General features: G+C 37.4%; 2 protein-coding genes across 2 annotated transcripts; both read left to right on the top strand.

Annotated features, from left to right (window-relative positions):
- The first annotated feature begins 276 nt into the window (after positions 1–276).
- Positions 277–4,540, top strand: LOC132266503 (thioredoxin reductase 1, mitochondrial-like). Its single transcript, XM_059767387.1, has 2 exons — positions 277–1,446; positions 4,183–4,540. Exons 1-2 carry the CDS (start codon positions 381–383, stop codon positions 4,251–4,253), a joined length of 1,137 nt encoding a protein of 378 aa, XP_059623370.1. The 5' UTR covers positions 277–380; the 3' UTR covers positions 4,254–4,540.
- Positions 4,541–6,518: 1,978 nt separating this feature from the next.
- Positions 6,519–19,189, top strand: LOC132266501 (uncharacterized). Its single transcript, XM_059767383.1, has 9 exons — positions 6,519–7,049; positions 7,217–7,278; positions 9,025–9,139; positions 9,231–9,354; positions 11,686–11,766; positions 13,907–14,245; positions 15,250–15,416; positions 15,507–16,345; positions 17,147–19,189. The coding sequence occupies exons 1-9, from the start codon at positions 6,712–6,714 to the stop codon at positions 18,634–18,636; spliced, it is 3,555 nt and encodes a 1,184-aa protein (XP_059623366.1). The 5' UTR covers positions 6,519–6,711; the 3' UTR covers positions 18,637–19,189.
- Positions 19,190–19,366: the final 177 nt, after the last annotated feature.

Here is a 19,366-nt window from a genome sequence, read left to right as displayed (position 1 = left end):
TATTTCTGATCTATTACAACCCATATTTAATTAAATGTCTTAGTGTAATTTAATTTTTTTACTATTATTGATTCGATAGTGGGCCGTGTAAATTTTTTTCCAAAATCATTGGGTCTTAGAATTATTATTCCATGCATAAACGTAGCCTCACAGCACAGATGGAGAAATATACCTTGCTTTTCTTGGCTTCATTGTCAAGAAAAAGAAATATATATATATATATATATATATATATATATGGATATAGTCGATTCGAAACCCTAGTTTCATGTGTTCATAGAATTTGCTTTTCATTCAAACGCGCCCAGTTTTCGCGCGTAAAAACGTTTCTGAGAACGCGGCTTTTTTGGACTCTTTGACTCTTGAGATTTCACGAATAAATGCTAGATAGAGAAATGCACTGTTTCCCAAGGCTCAGAAACGCGTTGAGAAGAGCTCGCGACTTGGTGGGTCTCGCCACAACCTCCTCCGCCGCCGCCTCTTTCACATCGGCGACATCCCCGAAGATCGCAGCCATGGAGGACCTCCAGAAGCTCAAGACCCGCCTCTGCATCATCGGCAGCGGCCCGGCTGCCCACACCGCCGCCATCTACGCCGCCCGCGCCGAGCTCGAGCCCATCCTTTTCGAGGGCTTTATGGCCAACGGCATCGCCCCCGGCGGCCAGCTCACCACCACCACCGACGTCGAGAACTTCCCCGGCTTCCCCAAAGGCATCCTCGGCTACGAGTTCATGGAGCGTTGCCGAGACCAGTCCGTCCGATTCGGAACCCAGATACACACCGAAACAGTGAATCGGGTCGACTTCTCGACCCACCCGTTCAAAGTATTCACCGATTCCAGGGCGGTGATCGCCGATTCGGTGATCGTCGCCACCGGTGCAGTCGCCAAGCGCCTGAATTTCCCCGGCTCAGGCGAGGGCAAGGAAGGGTTCTGGAACCGGGGGATTTCTGCTTGCGCGGTGTGCGACGGCGCCGCCCCGATTTTCCGGAACAAGCCGCTGGCAGTGATCGGCGGCGGCGATTCGGCGATGGAGGAGGCCACTTTTCTAACAAAATACGGATCGAAGGTGTATATAATTCACCGGAGGGACGAGTTTAGGGCTTCGAAGATAATGCAGAACAGGGCAATGAGTAACCCTAAGATTGATGTACTGTGGAATTCGGTGGTGGTGGAGGCTTATGGAGAAGAAGAGAAGGGGGTTTTGGGAGGCTTGAAGGTGAAGAACTTGGTGAGCGAAGAGGTTTCGGATTTGAAGGTGTCTGGTTTGTTCTTTGCTATTGGGCATGAACCTGCCACCAAGTTCTTGGATGGGCAGCTGAAGCTTGATTCAGAGAAGTACGTCGTGACGAAGCCGGGGACAACACAGACCAGTGTCCCTGGAGTTTTTGCGGCCGGCGACGTTCAGGATAAAAAGTACAGGCAGGCTGTCACTGCTGCTGGGACTGGTTAGTAATTTTGTGCTCTCTAGCTTCAAGCCATTGTTATTTTCTTCAATTCATTTATTTTATTTATGGGTTATATTTATCTTTCTTGACATTGTCCATTACTGATTTCATTCTTCACCATGGTTATTGAGCTTTGGAAAATGACTATGAAATTGCGATTTTATATATACCTTGGATTGGTAGATACTATATTATGCATGATAAGTGTTTCTGGAAAATTTGTCTTCCCTTGAATTGAAGCCTCAGTTTTAATCTTAGGAATGATGAGATTAGAGAAATGAAAATGCTTAAGAAAGGAATTTGTTTTTTTAAGGTTCCTTCCTTTGATTTATGTCATTCTTTTCTTGAGCTAAATGCAATATGAAACACTAAAGCTCCATTTTCTAATTCATCCTTAGAGAGGCTTTTAATTGCAATACAATGTTTCATAGTTTATAACCTACTAATTAAGGACTGATATTTAGTATATAGATTAGAGAAGGTATTGCTTGATGACTTAACATGGCAATCTTGTGTATCAACTATCAATACAAAACTTATAGCTTGAATCCTACCCTGGGGTGAAAGTGCAAATGAGTAATTTTGGAGGCATTTAGACTATGATCCTTACTGCTATGTACCCAATTTATATATGATTTTGTGTATTGCTAGAATTTTAGGGGTAATAATGGCCAAACTGGATGGATTGACTAAGGCTATGACCTTAAATAGAGTGGAATGGAAACATAGGATCCATGCAGCTGACCCCAAATACTTTGATGAGGCTTGGTGGTTGTTGTTGTTCGTAATGGCCACACTGGATCTCCTAAAGAATTATTAAGGATGGCAGTGTGGTGTATATAGGATCACACCATGTAATCCTGGCCCTGCCTCACCAAAAAGAAGACCACTGCCCCAACTCTGTCCATACAGACTATACCTCGGTTGGCTTGACATCTCCCATCCTGGGGGATTCATGATCCCTTCAGCCTTATCCTGCCCCATTTCATACATATCAACAAAAATAACTTTTATATAGAAATTTAAGAAGTGGAAAAAGCAATAGCATATTCAAGGCCACATGAAAATTGATCAATGGAAACATTAATGAATTTACCTTCCATTTTAACAATAATAAAAAATAAAACCTGAAAAAAAACTTAAAACAAGGGAGTCTTTCTCTAATATGTGTGCATAGAGAGAGAGAGAGACCACGATTCTTGATGTCAATGGTGAACTTTAATTGAGACAGCATATAATATATTGGAGAAGAGGAAATCTGGTGTAATGAATGATGGAGGTGGAAAGTAAAAACAACAATGGAGATACGCTTGCTCTAAAATGATGGAGGAGGAAAGTAAGAACAATAATGGAGATACCCTTGCTCTAATTTTACACACATATTGGGGCAATATTGGTGACTTTTGAAGGTGCAGGAATGTATTAGTAAAATATCTATATAATCAGGGGAGATCTATTAAACCTACTTTTTTTCCAAACCCTGATCTGGATGCCTCTCTTCAAACTGTCTCTACCTAATAAGGCCCACCAAAATTTAATCCCTTTAGCTGCAGTTGAGGTAGTTTATCCATTTTAAAATGAGTTGGTTTCCATCCTTCAGAATGATAGTTAAGGTTTATGGATTTGAAGGGGATGGTCCATGAGGTGCATATTATTAGCATAGACAACAATGCGTTAGAATGTGATTAATCCAAGAATGTTAGTTAACCAAGCAATAGAAGGCCATTTTTAGAAGTTAGCAAGCAATACAGAATTACAAATTAAATGTTCTTTTTTTTTTTTTTCTTCAGTTTTCTCAGCATCCATGCAGTTGATATAGTTAATAATGATTAATGATTGATTACACTTTTGTAATTGATAGAGAGAGGGATACATTAATAATATCTCTTCTCATTTTCTGCTCCTCTGTTTCAAACTGTATGCTATGCTTATTGCTGACCAGGAATGAGTCACATGTGTGAATCTAATTGGATTCAAGTTGGTGACATTCACTGTGACAAACGCTGTGATGCTAATGTCTTGAGCTGACCCTTTGAGATTCGGTCAGGAACTAAAATTCTTTGAACCTAATCTATTTAACTCACTCGTTAAATAACAGAATAGATGTTACTAGAAATTCCTTTTGTTCTATGCTATGTCAGGTTGCATTTTCCATTTGTCCTATGATTAAGTTAATTCCTCTTTTATCAGAAGCATCTATCATTATGTTCTGATCTATAAGCATTTAACACTGTTCTAGAACTTGTCGTCATCTGCTAATTGCTATCTGCTGCAGAGTTCATTTCTGATTTACTTCAGTGACCTCTATTCTGTGTAAAGCAGATACGCAAGATAGCTCACTGGAATGGATATAAGACACAACATTAATGTAAACATACTCCACCGATTCCAACACATTAATCAATTGAGTTTACCATCTGGACCAACCACAACCTCCCTTATATAAGTAAAGAGGATTGTTGTTTGTCAAACAAATTTTTTTTTTCCCGGTTCTTGTTTCATTTTTGAAGATTCTTATGGTTTAAGAAGATTGTCGCCAACCTTCATTTGAAGGAAGATCAATAAACAGCCTAAGCAGGACAAGCAAACAAAAGTGGATTTATAATTCTAGAAACTTGCTGATTAAGTGTTGTAATATTAGATTGGTAGCATCAAAAATTTTAGTAACAAGCTTGTTACATGAGCTTATATTTGTTGAGGTCTAAAGTGGTTTATTATTGTTTCATTTGGGTGCAGGATGCATGGCAGCCTTGGAAGCAGAACATTATTTGCAAGAAATTGGATCCCAAGAGGGCAAGAGTGATTGATTGCCCAAGATGTGCCAGAGACATAAAGTGCTCCACTTGTAAGCTTTACATTTGGAAGAATAGTTTCCTCAGGGCCAATCAAAGTGCCTGATTCTTTGTCTTGTTTATATTGGTCACTAGCGGTTATTGGTTACCGTACTGTTAAATTTAGAATGCAACTGTTGCATGCTCTCTGGATGTTGATCTCGCTTTTCATCTTCTTCATTTGCTGTTTGTTTCTAGATTATATGGTAAGAGAATTTGAAATATTGAACCTGTTCTTATGCATTTTAGATGGTTTTGATTCAGTTCTTTTCACATCCATGGAATGGATGAAATCAGTAGTCTGGTTTAAGGATACCTGCAGCCGCCGAGCTGTGGAAATTAGTGGTGTATATTGGCCGACACACGATTTATCGCCCGGTTCGTAACCCTTTTTCAAGGGTCCGATACCATTACAGACTTCCATAAACTGGCCGGTTCGGCTAATTTACACCGATATTCGTCCGATTCTGTTATACTGCGACCGCGATTGTTACCGCAATTGCGAACCATAGGTCTAACTTTGAATTGGGGCAGTTTTTTGGGAAGAAATTTTATTCATTTGATTAGAAAGTTGGTTCATTTGGCAATTTTGAATCTTTTCCACATTGTCCCAACTTCAAACCATACCACTGAAGCCACTATATTAGAAGTGTGCTTATATGTTGTGGTTGTCCAGTATACATTTTTCTTTATGCCCAATAACATTTACTTGGAAGAGTGAACTCCAATCTTTGAATGCTCTGCTATATGAGCTATATATATCTAATATTCTTCCAATGGCTTGAAATAGATTGGGTTTGACTTCAAAACTTATCCGATTTGAAGTTCATTTTAAAAACTTGGATATTAATTTTGGATCTGAATTTTGAAAAGGTGTCACAATCTTCATTGAAAGATTCATCATGAATTTGGGTCCAACATGGATGTAAGAAAAAGATTTTTTCCATGTTGAGTATATTTTACCATATTTCAATCTTATTTCAATAATCTGGTTATCCGATCGGATGTGCTAGTGTTTAAGCCTCCTCCCTCTAAATTTGTCGGGATAAAAAAATAATAATAAAAAAACGATTATATTGTGTGCATGGTCTTGGGACTTTGGGAGAAAGAAATGGAGGCTGAGAAGTGAGAACTCTTTTCTTGTCTAGATAATTTGAGAGTAAAAAAAATGACAAAGATTGGTAAATTCTCTTGGTTGGAAAAGTTCTTGTAAAAACAATTTTTTATACAACGCATATTCTTTCTCCAACTTCACTCTCCCAAATTAATTAATATTTCTCCCTTATTTTTCTTTTTAATTTTTGTTTCCATATGCATTCTGATGGAAGAAAATGTAAATCTCTCTGTTCCTTCTACAGAAAATAATAATAATAATAATTAAAATAAAGAACAAATAATTGACTATTTATTTGATTACTAATATAACCCTATTGTAACAAATTCATGTGTGAGGAAAAGAAAAAGAAAACACAGAATTCATGTTTTACCTAATCTCTTACAAAATAAAAAATCATCTCATTTTACATCATGACTTACAAAATAAAATAATCATCATTTTTTTCTCTACATTATATAATTCAAACACGATGAAGGGTTATTCTGGCCATTTTCTTATTATTAATATGTTTTTCTAGGGTTATTCTAGTCCTTTCTTATTATTATTATTATGTTTTTCTTCTTTACTTGAATTCAGGACTTCTTTCCTTTTCCTAATAATTATTCAAAACAAATGTAAGTTATTTAATATATTCTTTCTTTTTCCTTCCCTTCCCATTCATTAATTTTTCCTTCTATAAAAAAACCAAAGGCTCAGTTTAGTTAATTGAAAAAAAAAAAAATCATAAAATTTTCCTACACAAAATATAAAGAAATTTTGATTTCTTAAAAAAAAAATTATAAACTTACAATGATAATGCCTTTCATGTTATTCGAATGATAAAATGTGCATTTTTCATAATTTTTTTTTTTTAAAAAAATTCAATTTAAACTATACCATAAAAAATATATTTTTTATTCTTTCATTCACCTCAAAAAAAATTCAATTTAAACTATACCATAAAAAATATATTTTTTATTCTTTCAATCACCTCTTCTTTTTTTTCTTTTTCTTTTTTTCTTTTGTCATTTTTCACTATTAATTTTCATCTAAAATAAAATAAAATTCAAACGATAGACCAAATAGATACAGGGGCGAGTCATAAAGAGTTAACTCGTTCCGAGTCATTGCACCAATACGGCCGGTCCGTCTGAGACTGGACTGACTAGTGTTTTAGCAGTGCATTCGATCTCATTCATCTGCTAAAAACCATTCTCTTCCTTCCTTCACATATTCATAACATTCCATTTCCAAACCCTAATTTACAAAAACCTACCACGAACACAAGTACACAACCATCTCAATCAACAGATCAAAGAAATATCAACACAGACACAGATGGAAGAGTATCCCGAAGAGCTGCGAACTCCACCGGTGGCTCTGGTTTCGCTGGTCGGATGTCCAGATCTTCACACACTCATCTCGACTCATCTCCACTCGGAGCAACCACCAATCAATACCCTAGCATTACCCGATTTCTCCAAGATCTCTGTAATGGCCAAAATTCCTAAGGAAAATTCAGCTTCTGGTCAAACTGCTGGAATTTTGAAGAGAGATTGGCTTCCGAAGCACCGGACTAGGGTTCCGGCAGTCGTCGCTGCTCTCTTCAGCTCCGATCACGTCTCCGGCGATCCCGCTCAGTGGCTACAGGTCTGCACCGATCTAGAAAACCTCAAGTACGATTTCCTTTCCATTGCTGTTGTCTGGCATTTCCCAAAATTAGCAGAATGTTTACTGCAAAAAATTTACTCTTTTTTTTTTTTTGGTTTTTGATTGATGCATATTCAGTTATGAATTGTTTCTCAATTCGTATATGCTTATATGGTTATGTAAAAATGGACAGAACCGTGATTCGAGGAAGGAGCATCAAATTGGTTCTTCTTGTTGTGCAGTCTACTTCTAAGGGTAAGTTGTCGTGCTTATACCTTATGCGTAGTTCACTGTATAAATTTGACAGAATATGCAATCCATTAACTAGCAATCAGAACTCCAAAAAAACCTAATAAGATACTCATATTCCATCTGCTATTGTTGGGTTTATTTGTCTTTAAAAGTAGGATCTTTAACTAGAGTACCTTCAAATAAACACACTTGATTTTGTTGGAACCTTCCAACCAGATCCAATTCATTATATTTTTTTTTACCTATTCTATGAATGAATTTTCCATTTCAATTAACCCATTTTCAAAATATCAAATGAGCGGATAAGAATCCTGATAAAGTTTTCCATTTGTCGATGATTATAGGTAATACCATTTAGATTATCGATGGAATTTGAACTTGAAATCTATTTACAATTCATTATTGCTATCTCATAATTCTCATCAGCCCTTCTTATTTCTTGTTTCAGCATAATTTTCTTTATGATGAATCTGTTTTTTATCTGATTGTATGCTTATGATATGCACTTTTTTGAAAGCCAAGAAACATCAGTTATAGCAGGAGATGAAATATGATTGCTTTTATTTTATGTCTTCTGCATTCATGCACTAATTTCATTTAATTATTGTTAAAAATGTGTAAGAAAGTGAAAGAGAACGGAATTTGATCGGATAAATAAGATTCCTAGAATCTTTAATATCATGTGCAGTAAAATATAAAATGTGTTGGGTAATGCCACATTCTACTAAGGATTTGATTCATGCCTGGAGAGGATGTCATGTGAGTAGGGGTGTACGTGATTATTGGAGATCTGTCCCATATTGCGTATGGTGGTGCATCTGGAAGGAGAGAAATAGTAGAATGTTTGAAAGGAAGGAGTCGTCTACGGCGACATTGAAACTTGTTATTATTCGTTCTCTCTTTATTTATGTGAAGAGGAGTTCTTGTTCGTCTTTTGATGATTTAATTTCTTTTTAGATTTTTTGGTTAGACCCTGGTTCCTCTAATGTAAGGGACGCGTTCCCCTTTTGAACGCCTTTTTTAATTCATTATTACTTATCAAAATATATATATATATATATAAAATGATAATTATCTTAGGGAATACTTGCATGAGTGAACTAATCAGTTTCTTTTGTATAACTGGCAAAGGGTCCTGTTATTCCTTAGTCTCTATTTTAATGGCGAACTTTAGTAGATAATATATTTATATTGACTAGCGAGTTTTATGTGCTTATGTTTAGGAGTGTAATATATGCACATATCTAATCTCTCTATATATATATACACGTTTATAGGCACGTATATACATGTGAGCTAGTCATATGTATGCATATATACATGTGTGTACACGTCTTTATTTGGGCTTGTTTCAAGGAAACTTGCTTCCTTATCGTTTTCTTTTTCAAGCATTCGAAGATAATTAGTATTATCAGGCTATGTTACCTGGACTCGGGTGCTAATGTCTGGTATGGATATGTATATGAATGTCGGATGTATCAAATTCTCAAATAAAAGGATATAGGGACACTGCTAAGTAGTCATATTATTTAATAATATTCTTTTTATTTTTGGAGTAAAATAACATTTCTATGAAACATAGGGATGAAAATAGACCTCTAACTTGTTTTGAAGGAATAAATATATAATTGAATTATTGGATATGTTTTTAGGTACATCTCATGCCCTTGTCTGAGTATCAAGTATCTGAGTTTCACGTACATAGTTATCAATAACATTTGATAATATGGTTAAGTTATTTTGATGCAGATGATATAAGTGAAGATCGTATGATTGCTCTACGTAAGCGTGCGGAAGTAGATTCCAAGTACATTATTGTCTTTGTCCCTATCGATGGTCCAGAACTAGAACAATCGCTTAACAGGTATGATATTGTGCTAATAATATCCAGATTAGACTTTTTTGCCTTGATGTTTGTTACACATTGTTGTCATTGTATAGCAACCCTTGTGCAGGCTAGGGAACACATTTGCAGAATTAGCAAATACATATTACAGGGAAGAAGGACGAAGGATTAAAACGCGTCTTGAAAAGAAAAGCTTCAGTTCTGTAGAGTTGAATATCCGCTATTGCTTTAAAGTGAGGATCTCATTCCTTATGATTGAAATATATATAAATATATTCTTAAAATATTCATTCTTTATCAGTTGCATTATCTTTTTGCAATATATGCTCAAAACATTCATTTCTTTATTTGTTGCAGTATACGCAATTTCTTGGTATCATGTTATTATTAAAAACAATTATGTTTCATTTTGCATTGAATAATGACCCAAATACTGCCTTATTCTCTGAAATTGTGTATCCTTCTGCTGTATTTATCACTTAGCAGTTGACAATATTAAAGAAATCCTACCAAAGAGGGCTTCTTAGTGTTTTATTGTCAATAAATCAGTACCAACACTGTCAAGGAACTAGGGTAATCCTCTTAACTTCACTATTCCGAACTTGCATGAGCAATGAAATTTACTGAACATGATATGAAATTCATCCTCAGGCTGTATTTGGTTCAAAAACTCGGAATTGGCCCTTCTGTTCTCAAATTTACAAAGATGTAGAATTTAAAATTCACCTTTCAGGTTGGCCTTTTGAGATCCAACTTTTCTTAATTCTAATATTGATAGATTTATGGTGGAGTTATTGGTGGTTCAGATGTGATGTTGAATGTGATGGAATGTGCGAGCAACTAGTGCTGTAAATGAACCGAACTATTTGTAAACAGCTCGGTTATGGTTCAATATGGGCTCAGTTTGTGTTCATTTGTTTAGTAAATGAGCTGACCTCAAGCAAAAAAATTATGCTTGTTTATTAAATGAGTCAAGCTTAAATATATCTCTCTGTGATTTATTTCTTCGTGAACACGTTTGTTAATAGGCTTGTTTTGAGCTCAAAATACAGGCATTTTTAAGAGAGATAAGTTTAGTCCACATACAAAAACGTCTCTTAAAACTTTTTGATTATCTTCCACTTGTCCAGTCCAACCCAACCCAAATAATCTCATCCCTTTTTTGAAAAAACCCAATTAGCTTAAGCCCGTGACTACTTCCGAGCCACACATGCACGCACACGCACACTTCTTTCTCCAATTTCCTTTACCAACAAAATGGCGGGAACCCTAGCAGCCACACCAGCACATTACACTCATTGGTGATGAACCGTCTCTCATCTTCCGTGCTTTTATTGACTCTCTCTCTCTCTCTCTCTCTCTCATATGTTAAATAGGGCTATAAACCATTTCGGTACCCAACTCTCTGCCTCTTTCATCTCTCAACTACAATGGCACCTTCCAGCGATGATCCCTCTCTCAACGGCATCATCCACCGACAGCCCCTTTCTCAATGGCATCTTCTCTTGAGTTAGGCGTGTTTTATTATACAAGCTATGGGGCCAAGCTTGAACTTTCTCAACCATAGGCTAGCCAAGTCCGAATGCCATTGTGGGAGCTCAAGCCAAGTTCAAACACCCTTTTTACATTTTCGAGTGGAACAGACCACTACTTGGCACGGTTCGGCTCATTTACAGCCTACGGGCAACGTACAACAGTGGTGCTACTGCATCATTGGATTTTGTGATTGTGATGGTAATTATGGTGGAATAGGGGAGTAAAGTTTATAATAACTATTTGATGTCTAATGATAAAGGTGGTAGTAGTAGCAGCATCCATTGTGCGTTGGTGTAGATGGTGGTGTGATTATGGATGTGGAGATGGTGATGATGGCAGAAAATCTGGCAATGTTATAGGTGGTGACTGGTGATATATATCATGGAAGTAGTGGCAATTGTGATGACTGGGCAGCGCGGTAGCATTGGTTTGCATTGATGTCTATGGTGATTCTGCTGATGCAAGAGTCCATGAGCCCATGACTATTGGGGTTGCTCAAGTGTTATTGGCTGCAGTCACAATGTCAATGATGTTCTAAGTCTCTCCCCCCCTCCCCGTCATTCCCCCCCCCCCCCCCCCAGGTTTCTTTCAATTAGTGGGATTTGCAATTACAACTTGCCCCTAGAGTACATAAGCCTCCTTTTTATAACTAAAACAAAATTCTTAAATTGCGGTAGAATTCTAAATCTTATTTGAGGTTTGCGTCCCAAAAACAAATTTTGGATTAAAAGAGCCCAATCCAAATTTTGCCTCCTTAGTTCACCCCAAAACCTTGACCTAAACACACCCTTATTAATTTACGATGGGGCACATAGCTTTTGTTTTTAAATTATTGATGGTTTGAATTAATAAATAATGTTCTGTATCCATCAAAACCTTAAAAAGCACTTATAACTTTTTCCCTGCTCACAGAATCAAAAAAAAAAAACTGATGCTAATAGCTCAATGATGTAGAGCATCTAGAGATCTGTCGATTTTGTGTCTTTGTTTATATTGCTTGTTATTTATCTAAACCTTGTGGTTGCTAGGTTGCTGTATATGCAGAATTCCGGAGAGACTGGGTTGAAGCTTTGAGGTCATATGAGGATGCCTATCATATCCTACGGGAGGTAATCTATTTGTTTTTTGATACTTAAAACTCATATTTTGAACTAATGTTGTTAATCTAATCACTGATGGTCCATGTGGCACTTTTGACTGGGTTCTGGTGGGGCCTTTTGTTGTAGATGTAACTTTATTCCAAACAAGTTCATCGTGAGGATTTTAACAGAGATGGTAACGTGGCTGTCTATTTTCCTTCAATAAATAATGAAATAATGTAACACCAAAGGTAAAAAGATATAGACTGTAATACACACCGAGTCATGGACTATGATAAAAGAGAACAACACAAGTTTTTGACCTTTGCCAAATTAATAAAGAATCTGCATTGAAGTATTATCTTTTCTTAATTTTTTATTCACTATATAATTTGAAATAATTGAAGTCAATTGCTACAAGCTTTGCGTCCCTTGGTAATTCACATATCGGCTCCCAGGTCTTGCGACTCCTGAAAATTAGTACTGTCCTTATGGTGGCCAGCCTAATTTAATTTTATACTGCCCTCTCTAACTTAAAATATTTAATCGGGTAGCCACTACAAAGTTTGTTTATGTAACCACAAATATCACATAGAATCCACATTTTGTCAAACTTGGATGAAAATGCCAATTTAGATTCCATATGTCATTAAATTAAAGAGAAAGGAATATGCATGTAAATATCACTTGCTCTTTTGGCCATTATTTTATTTAATCAATTAATTGTGAAAAATAGAATAAAGTTGAAAGAATACTTGGAAAAATCAGACCATGTGAATTGTCTAGACAATGCTAGTGAGCCCACTTAGCATGTGAACCACATCCACGGGACAAAATAATGGAGATTAGTATATTATAGTGTATTATTATTTCTATTTGTTAGGGGAAAAAAAGAACCCCAAGGGGTTGGCTCAAGTGGGCAAGTGTTACAAGGAGATATTTGTCCCACATCGGATCCAGATGGGAGAGTGATTGGGTATAAATGGGTGGGTATGCAGCACTAGAATCCACATTTTGTCAAACTTGGATGAAAATGCCAATTTAGATTCCATATATCATTAAATTAAAGAGAAAGGAATATGCATGTAAATATCACTTGCTCTTTTGGCCATTATTTTATTTAATAAATTAATTGTGAAAATTGGAATAAAGTTGAAAGAATACTTGGAAAAATCAGGCCATTTGAATTGTCTAGACAATGCTAATGAGCCCACTTAGCATGTGAACCACATCCACGGGACAAAATAATGGAGATTAGTATTTTATAGTGTATTATTTCTTCTATTTGTCAGGGAAAAAAAGAACCCCAAGGGGTTGGCTCAAGTGGGTAAGTGTTACAAGAGGATATTTGTCCCACATCGGATCCGGATGGGAGAGTGATTGGGTATAAATGGGTGGATATGCAACACTACCCAACAATTGGAGCTTTTGGGTAAATGGGTAAGCGCCTACCCGTTATAGTTGGTATTAGACCCAAACCTAATCCTTGATCCGGTGTCACACCAAGCGTCCGGGTGAGCCACCCTGGGTAGGTAGGGTGGCCTGACCGCAACGAGGGCATTGTGAGTTCTCGTTGCGGGCGTTGCGAGTTCGGGTAGGGGAGAATGTTACAAGGGGATATTTGTCCTACATCGGATCCGGATGAGAGAATGATTGGGTACAAATGGGTGGGTATTCAGTATTCAGCACTACCCAACAGCTTGAGCTTTTGGGTAAATGTACAAGCGCTCACCCGTTACAGTAAGTCACTTGGCTCTGGTGCCTCATGCATCATCAACTAGGAAAAAAAGAAGAGGGGATCATTATATCTATCCTCAGAAGCTTCAGAATTATACTGGAAGCATTATTCGTATTTCTGTTTTCTGGAGCTTTGGAATATGTAAGGCATGAACCTGAGGAGTGAACTGATACACTGTCTGTACTTTTCATGTAGCCCATTAAATGGTAGACATGGTTTGTAATTTATAAATTAGATATCCCGAAAGTAAAGCAAGATTGCTTCAATATGCAGCAGGAAATCTGTTGTCATAATGTGGTTCTATGGTGCCCATTTCGCTGGTTGTCTGTTTTTTTTTTTTACTGCTTTCACTTGCCTATATTAGTGCAGCTTCTTGTTTTTATTATCCTTTCATATTGTATTCCCACTTCTTGTATATGTACATACACACAGATGATTGGGACATCAACAAGATTGCCTGCAGCTCAACGCTTAGTTGAGATAAAAACAGTTGCTGAGCAATTGCACTTCAAGATATCAACACTCTTGCTGCATGGTGGAAAACTTTCAGAAGCAATCACACGGTTCCGCCAGCACAATGCTTCTTACAGGAGGCTCGTGGGTATACCACAAGCTATTTTTCTTCACTGGGAATGGCTGAGCAGACAATTTTTGGTTTTTGCTGAATTACTAGAGACGAGCTCTGCTATTACTCAAAGCAATCCATCTCCAGTTACAGGCGGTTCAGATAAATTGACTGAGTGGGAATTTAGCTCAGCTTATTATTATCAGGCAGGTGGCCTATACTTCCTAGCTCCTACCATATTTAGTTATTTACGGTTTATATTATGTTAAGGATGATAGGACACTTCCTTCTATGCCGGACTCTTCAAGTGTTTGAGATATCTGTAGGAGACATGTCAATGAATTTGTACGGGTATTTGTATGAGATATGGACTTGCATCCATTTAGTGTGTTAATATACATAAAACTTCCTTGTTATGTACCTTTAATACATGGTTACTTCAGTCAAGTGCCTATGCTTAATACTCCTTAAGTTCCATAAGCGCAGCTTGTTGTCCAAGGAAATAAAAGAAAAAAATGAAGGAATTTTGATTATTTAGCTTTATAAAGCATAAGATTTGAAATTTCTTTTATTCTTGCTAATTCCTTTTATGGCCTTTTTTGGGCTGATGACCCTGCGCTTGCTTTACAGTCTTTTGGTCAAACTCCTCTGCTTTTTTTTTAATTTTTAACCCCGTAGTCTTTTTTGTTGTCTTTGGTTTCATTTGCTTGTAATTCTGTTTTCTCAACTGAACGCCATTGCACATTGGTGAACCTTCTCGACTTATCTTTTTCTTCTTCTTTTTTCACTTACTGCAACTGTTGCTTAGATTTTCATCGATGCATTAATTTTGTGTTCCAAGAAAGAAAAAAAAATTCCCAAAAGGGGTTTCAAGAAGTTGATTTGGGTAATAATAGCAATATTTGGATAGTTGATCGAGGGTTGGCCTTGGCGCAATGATAAAGTTGCTCCGTTGTGATCTGGTGGTCACAGGTCTGAAACGGGAAACAGCCCCTTCACATGCAGATGTAAGGCTATGTACATCTCATCCTCCCTAGACCCCACAATGGCGAGAGCTTTATGCACTGGGCTAGCCCTTTTTTTTTTTTTGGATAGTTGATGATCTGGTCAAGATGTTATGTTGGTTAGAATCTTCCGTGTCTTCCATATTTTGAATTTCATTTATTTATACTAATTCTGGATCATATTTCAACATTTCATCTTGTAACAGTTAGCTGCTCACTACTTGAAGGAGAAAAGGTCTTGTTTGGAACTTGCGCTTTCTATGTCAGACTCTACTAATGAGATTGATAGCATGGCTGAATCTGTGGTACCTTCTGTTTATGTGGGTCAATTTGCTCGATTACTTGAGCAAGGGGATCAATTTTTAATGCAATCGTAAGCCCTTTAACAAATTACATTTTAGGATGCTTCCTGCAGTATGCATTACTTTTTTGAACATGCTGATATTTTCATTTGACTTTGCAGTCTTACTGATGAAGAGTATATCCGTTACGCTCTAGCTGAAGGGAAGAGATTCCAGGATTCCTTTGAAATTATTGCTCTGCTCAAAAAATCTTTTGAAACATATAGCAACTCCAAAGCCCAGAGGATGGCTTCTAATTGTGGGTTCCAAATGGCCAGAGAATATTTTGCTTTGAGTGATTTCAGTAATGCTAAACAGTTTTTTGATAGTGTTGCAAGTCTTTACAGACAAGATGGTTGGGTGACTTTGTTATGGGAAGTTCTGGGTTACCTGCGAGAGTGCACAAGGAGGCTTGGTTCTGTAAAAGATTTTGTTGAGTATTCCCTTGAAATGGCTGCTCTGCCAGTATCATCTATGTCTGGTGTCCAATCATTTAGTTTTAAGGATAGTGGCCTGGCTGGGCCTGCAAGTCTTGCACAGAGAGAAATCATACACAAGGAAGTATTTGGTATTGTCAAAGAAGAACCTGGGCTGTCATCCGATGAAGATAATAATAACCTAAAAGTGACTGGTGATCATCCCCTTCATCTTGAGATTGATCTTGTCAGTCCCCTCCGAGTGGTACTTCTTGCGTCAGTTGCTTTTCATGAACAGATAGTTAAGCCTGGTGTACCTACCTTGATTACGATAAGCCTACTATCTCAATTGCCCCATCCTGTTGAGATAGATTACTTGGAAATTCAGTTCAATCAATCTGATTGTAATTTTACCATCATCAATGGTCAGAGACCTCAGGTATCTGCAATTTCTAGTGATCAATCGGATTGCCGAGTGGAGACTGCTCCTGTTCTGGCACTTGTTACAAACAAATGGCTACGGTTGACATATGACATCAAATCTGGTAAGCTAGTTATTCTTTTTTACTCTTTATATAGTATTTAAGTTTCTGTACGATTGTTGGACGCACATAGTGCACATATATAGCATTATGTCACTAAATGGCTTCACGTGGGAGGTATCTGAAGCTTGATCCAGCTTATAGTGTTGGCACAATCCATCCTACAGAACATCATTTCATCTGTCAAAATTTTGTGGGTTTGTCATTTTATATTTTGCCAGAACAATGGATTGTCGGCGCATCCAATGCAATAATAATTCTCTTGATATTTTGGCCTTTGCTCCACCAGCTTAAACTTTTACAAGGTATGGAAGAAATTAGTGAGCCAGATTTTTTTCCTTGGTTTGCAATTGACCCATAGGTTGTGGCTGTGTATTGATTTATTCAAGCTTGGTTGCGACATAAAAATATAATTGATATCCCATCTCTGTAGATTAGCATTACCTTTTTTGAAAAGTAAAGGCTGGATCGCATTCATTATGTCAAAGTATTACGGGCATACAAGTGGTGCACTACCTTAGTAGGAGAGTAGACACTGTCTTTAAGTTGCAGAATACATGTTAATTTCCATGAAATGTGCAATTCCACCTTGGTTGTTTCGAGTCATTTGGTTATTTTCCCTGGGCCTTTGCCAAGTTGGTCTACAGTTTGGCTTTTAGAGCATTGCTTAATGGTTAAATGTTCTTTGCTGCATGCATTCCCGTCATGCTAAAAAATCCTCTCAATATCATTGTAGCATAGTTTTCCACTGTGTCCCATCTTTCATTGTATTGTAAATGTAAGACAACATTATGACTGATGCAGAACAAAGTGGAAAGCTTGAATGTGTATCTGTAATTGCAAGAATGGGACCCCACTTCACAATCTGTTGCAGAGCTGAAAGTCCTGCCTCGATGAACGATTTACCACTTTGGAAATTTGAAGACCGTGTAGAAACTTTTCCAACCAAGGATCCTGCTCTTGCATTCTCTGGTCAGAAGGCAACCGAGGTGGAAGAACCAGATCCACAAGTGGACGTTCAATTAGGTGCTTCTGGCCCTGCATTGGTTGGAGAGAATTTTATTGTACCTGTTAGAGTCGCCTCAAAAGGCCATGCCATCCATTCTGGGGAATTGAAGATTAACCTGGTGGATACAAGAGGTGGGGGGTTGCTTAGTCCACGGGAAGAAGAACCTTTTTCTGCAGACAATCTTCATGTTGAGCTTCTCGGAGTATCTGGACGAGAATGTGAAGATGAGTCTCAAAGTTCTACTGATAATATCAGGAAAATTCAGCACTCCTTTGGATTGATTCCTGTTCCATTTGTAAATGTGGGAGACTCGTGGTTGTGCAAACTGGAAATAAAATGGCACCGCCCCAAGCCGATTATGCTTTATGTGTCATTGGGCTATTCAACACATAGCAGCGAGCCTAGTGTGCAGAAAGTTCATGTCCACAAAAGCTTGCAGATTGAAGGCAAGACTGCTGTGTTAATTAGCCATCAGTTCATGTTACCATTCCGACGTGACCCTCTGTTGATCTCAAAGATCAAGCCAGTTCGTGATCCTGATCAGATGCCATCATTGCCTCTAAATGAAAAAAGCGTACTCATTGTTAGTACTAAAAACTGCACGGAGGTGCCATTGCGATTATTATCAATGTCTATTGAAGTGGAGGATGATGGCAGTGGACGGTCATGCATTGTGCAACATGGGGGTGAGGACATCGTAGACCCTGCTCTCCTCGTGCCTGGCGAAGAGTTTAAGAAGGTTTTTTCTGTCATTCCTGAAGTAAATTTGCCAAAGCTTAATGTAGGGACAGTGTGTCTAAGATGGAGGAGAGATTATGGACCTGAAGAGTTATCTCATTCTGATACAACAGATATATCGGAGGTTTTGACACAACACAGACTTCCTGATGTAAATGTTGAGTTGTCTCCATTAGTTGTGAGTTTGGAGTGTCCCTCTCATGCCATCCTCGGGAACCCCTTTACGTACTTCATCAAAATTCAGAATCAAACAAAGTTGCTGCAAGAGATTAAGTTCTCATTGGCGGATTCACAAAGTTTTGTGTTGTCTGGGTACCATAATGACACGATATTTGTTCTACCAAAATCCGAGCATATACTCAGTTACAAGCTTGTACCACTGGCCTCAGGTTACCAACAGCTACCCAAAGTCTCTGTGACCTCAGTGAGATATTCAGCTGGATTTCAACCATCAATAGCTGCAGCTACAGTTTTCATCTTCCCCACCAAGCCTCGTTTTATGACAGCTGATGTGGAGGCTAGGCCAGACGCTGTAGCGATTGAGTAAATTCGTTTCCTGATGAGAAATTGTGCGCATAAACGAGGTGCTATGCAGACACCATCTGATGATGATCATTGCATCTTGTTTCGATGGTGTCTCAGTCTGGACCAAATCAATCAATAATAGAGACTCTGAACAAGATTTTTGTTGGGTGCATTTTCTGAAAGGGTTTCTCTCAACAATGCTCGATTCCGGAACCAGCCTCTCATTCATATTCACGCAGACCTATCCGGGGAGATCATGGTGGTTACTGTTACAATTAGTGTTTTTTATTATTATTATTATTTATATATATATATATATATATATATATATAAAACCGCATGTCAGTCGGTCAGGTGTTCTGGAAAATCTGTGTTCCATCAGAATGGTCTGATATTGTGAATGTTTTAACAAATACGTACTAGTCTAAACAAATTCATTCTGCCAGTGAGGTGATTAAAATGTTAAATTGTAGAACTGGTCTACTGCAAAATTGTATAACATAATTAAATAATACCATTTTGATAATATTTTGAGGTTGATTCATGTCATGAAACACCGGTTTTAGTTCCTAATATATCCTATTTTATCTAATGGTTTCTTGGAATTCTGATAATAAGCCAATTTTGCTTCATTATTTTTTTATTTCTTTTATTTTGTTATATGGACATTTTAGACATTTCAATAGCTAAATTGATATAATGTGGGTTAATTAAAGGTATTTGCGTATTTAGTTAAATAGCAGGGGATTTTT

Source organism: Cornus florida, unplaced genomic scaffold (assembly GCF_030987335.1).
Source record: "Cornus florida cultivar Cherokee Brave unplaced genomic scaffold, ASM3098733v1 CherokeeBrave_3.0.0_Hap2_Chr07, whole genome shotgun sequence".
Taxonomy (NCBI): Eukaryota; Viridiplantae; Streptophyta; class Magnoliopsida; order Cornales; family Cornaceae; genus Cornus; species Cornus florida.
Note: the sequence above shows the minus strand (reverse complement) of the source record. Positions and strands in the feature narration are given on the sequence as shown.

What these genes read in the sequence shown, in the direction of transcription:
- LOC132266503 (XM_059767387.1), top strand. Translation starts at nt 381, where the DNA reads ATGCTAGATAGAGAAATGCACTGTTTCCCAAGGCTCAGAAACGCGTTG. An exon ending in TGTCACTGCTGCTGGGACTG is followed by an intron (nt 1,447 to 4,182) that starts GTTAGTAATTTT and finishes ATTTGGGTGCAG; the next exon opens with GATGCATGGCAGCCTTGGAA.
- LOC132266501 (XM_059767383.1), top strand. Translation starts at nt 6,712, where the DNA reads ATGGAAGAGTATCCCGAAGAGCTGCGAACTCCACCGGTGGCTCTGGTT. An exon ending in GCTCAGCTTATTATTATCAG is followed by an intron (nt 14,246 to 15,249) that starts GCAGGTGGCCTA and finishes ATCTTGTAACAG; the next exon opens with TTAGCTGCTCACTACTTGAA. An exon ending in GACATATGACATCAAATCTG is followed by an intron (nt 16,346 to 17,146) that starts GTAAGCTAGTTA and finishes TGACTGATGCAG; the next exon opens with AACAAAGTGGAAAGCTTGAA.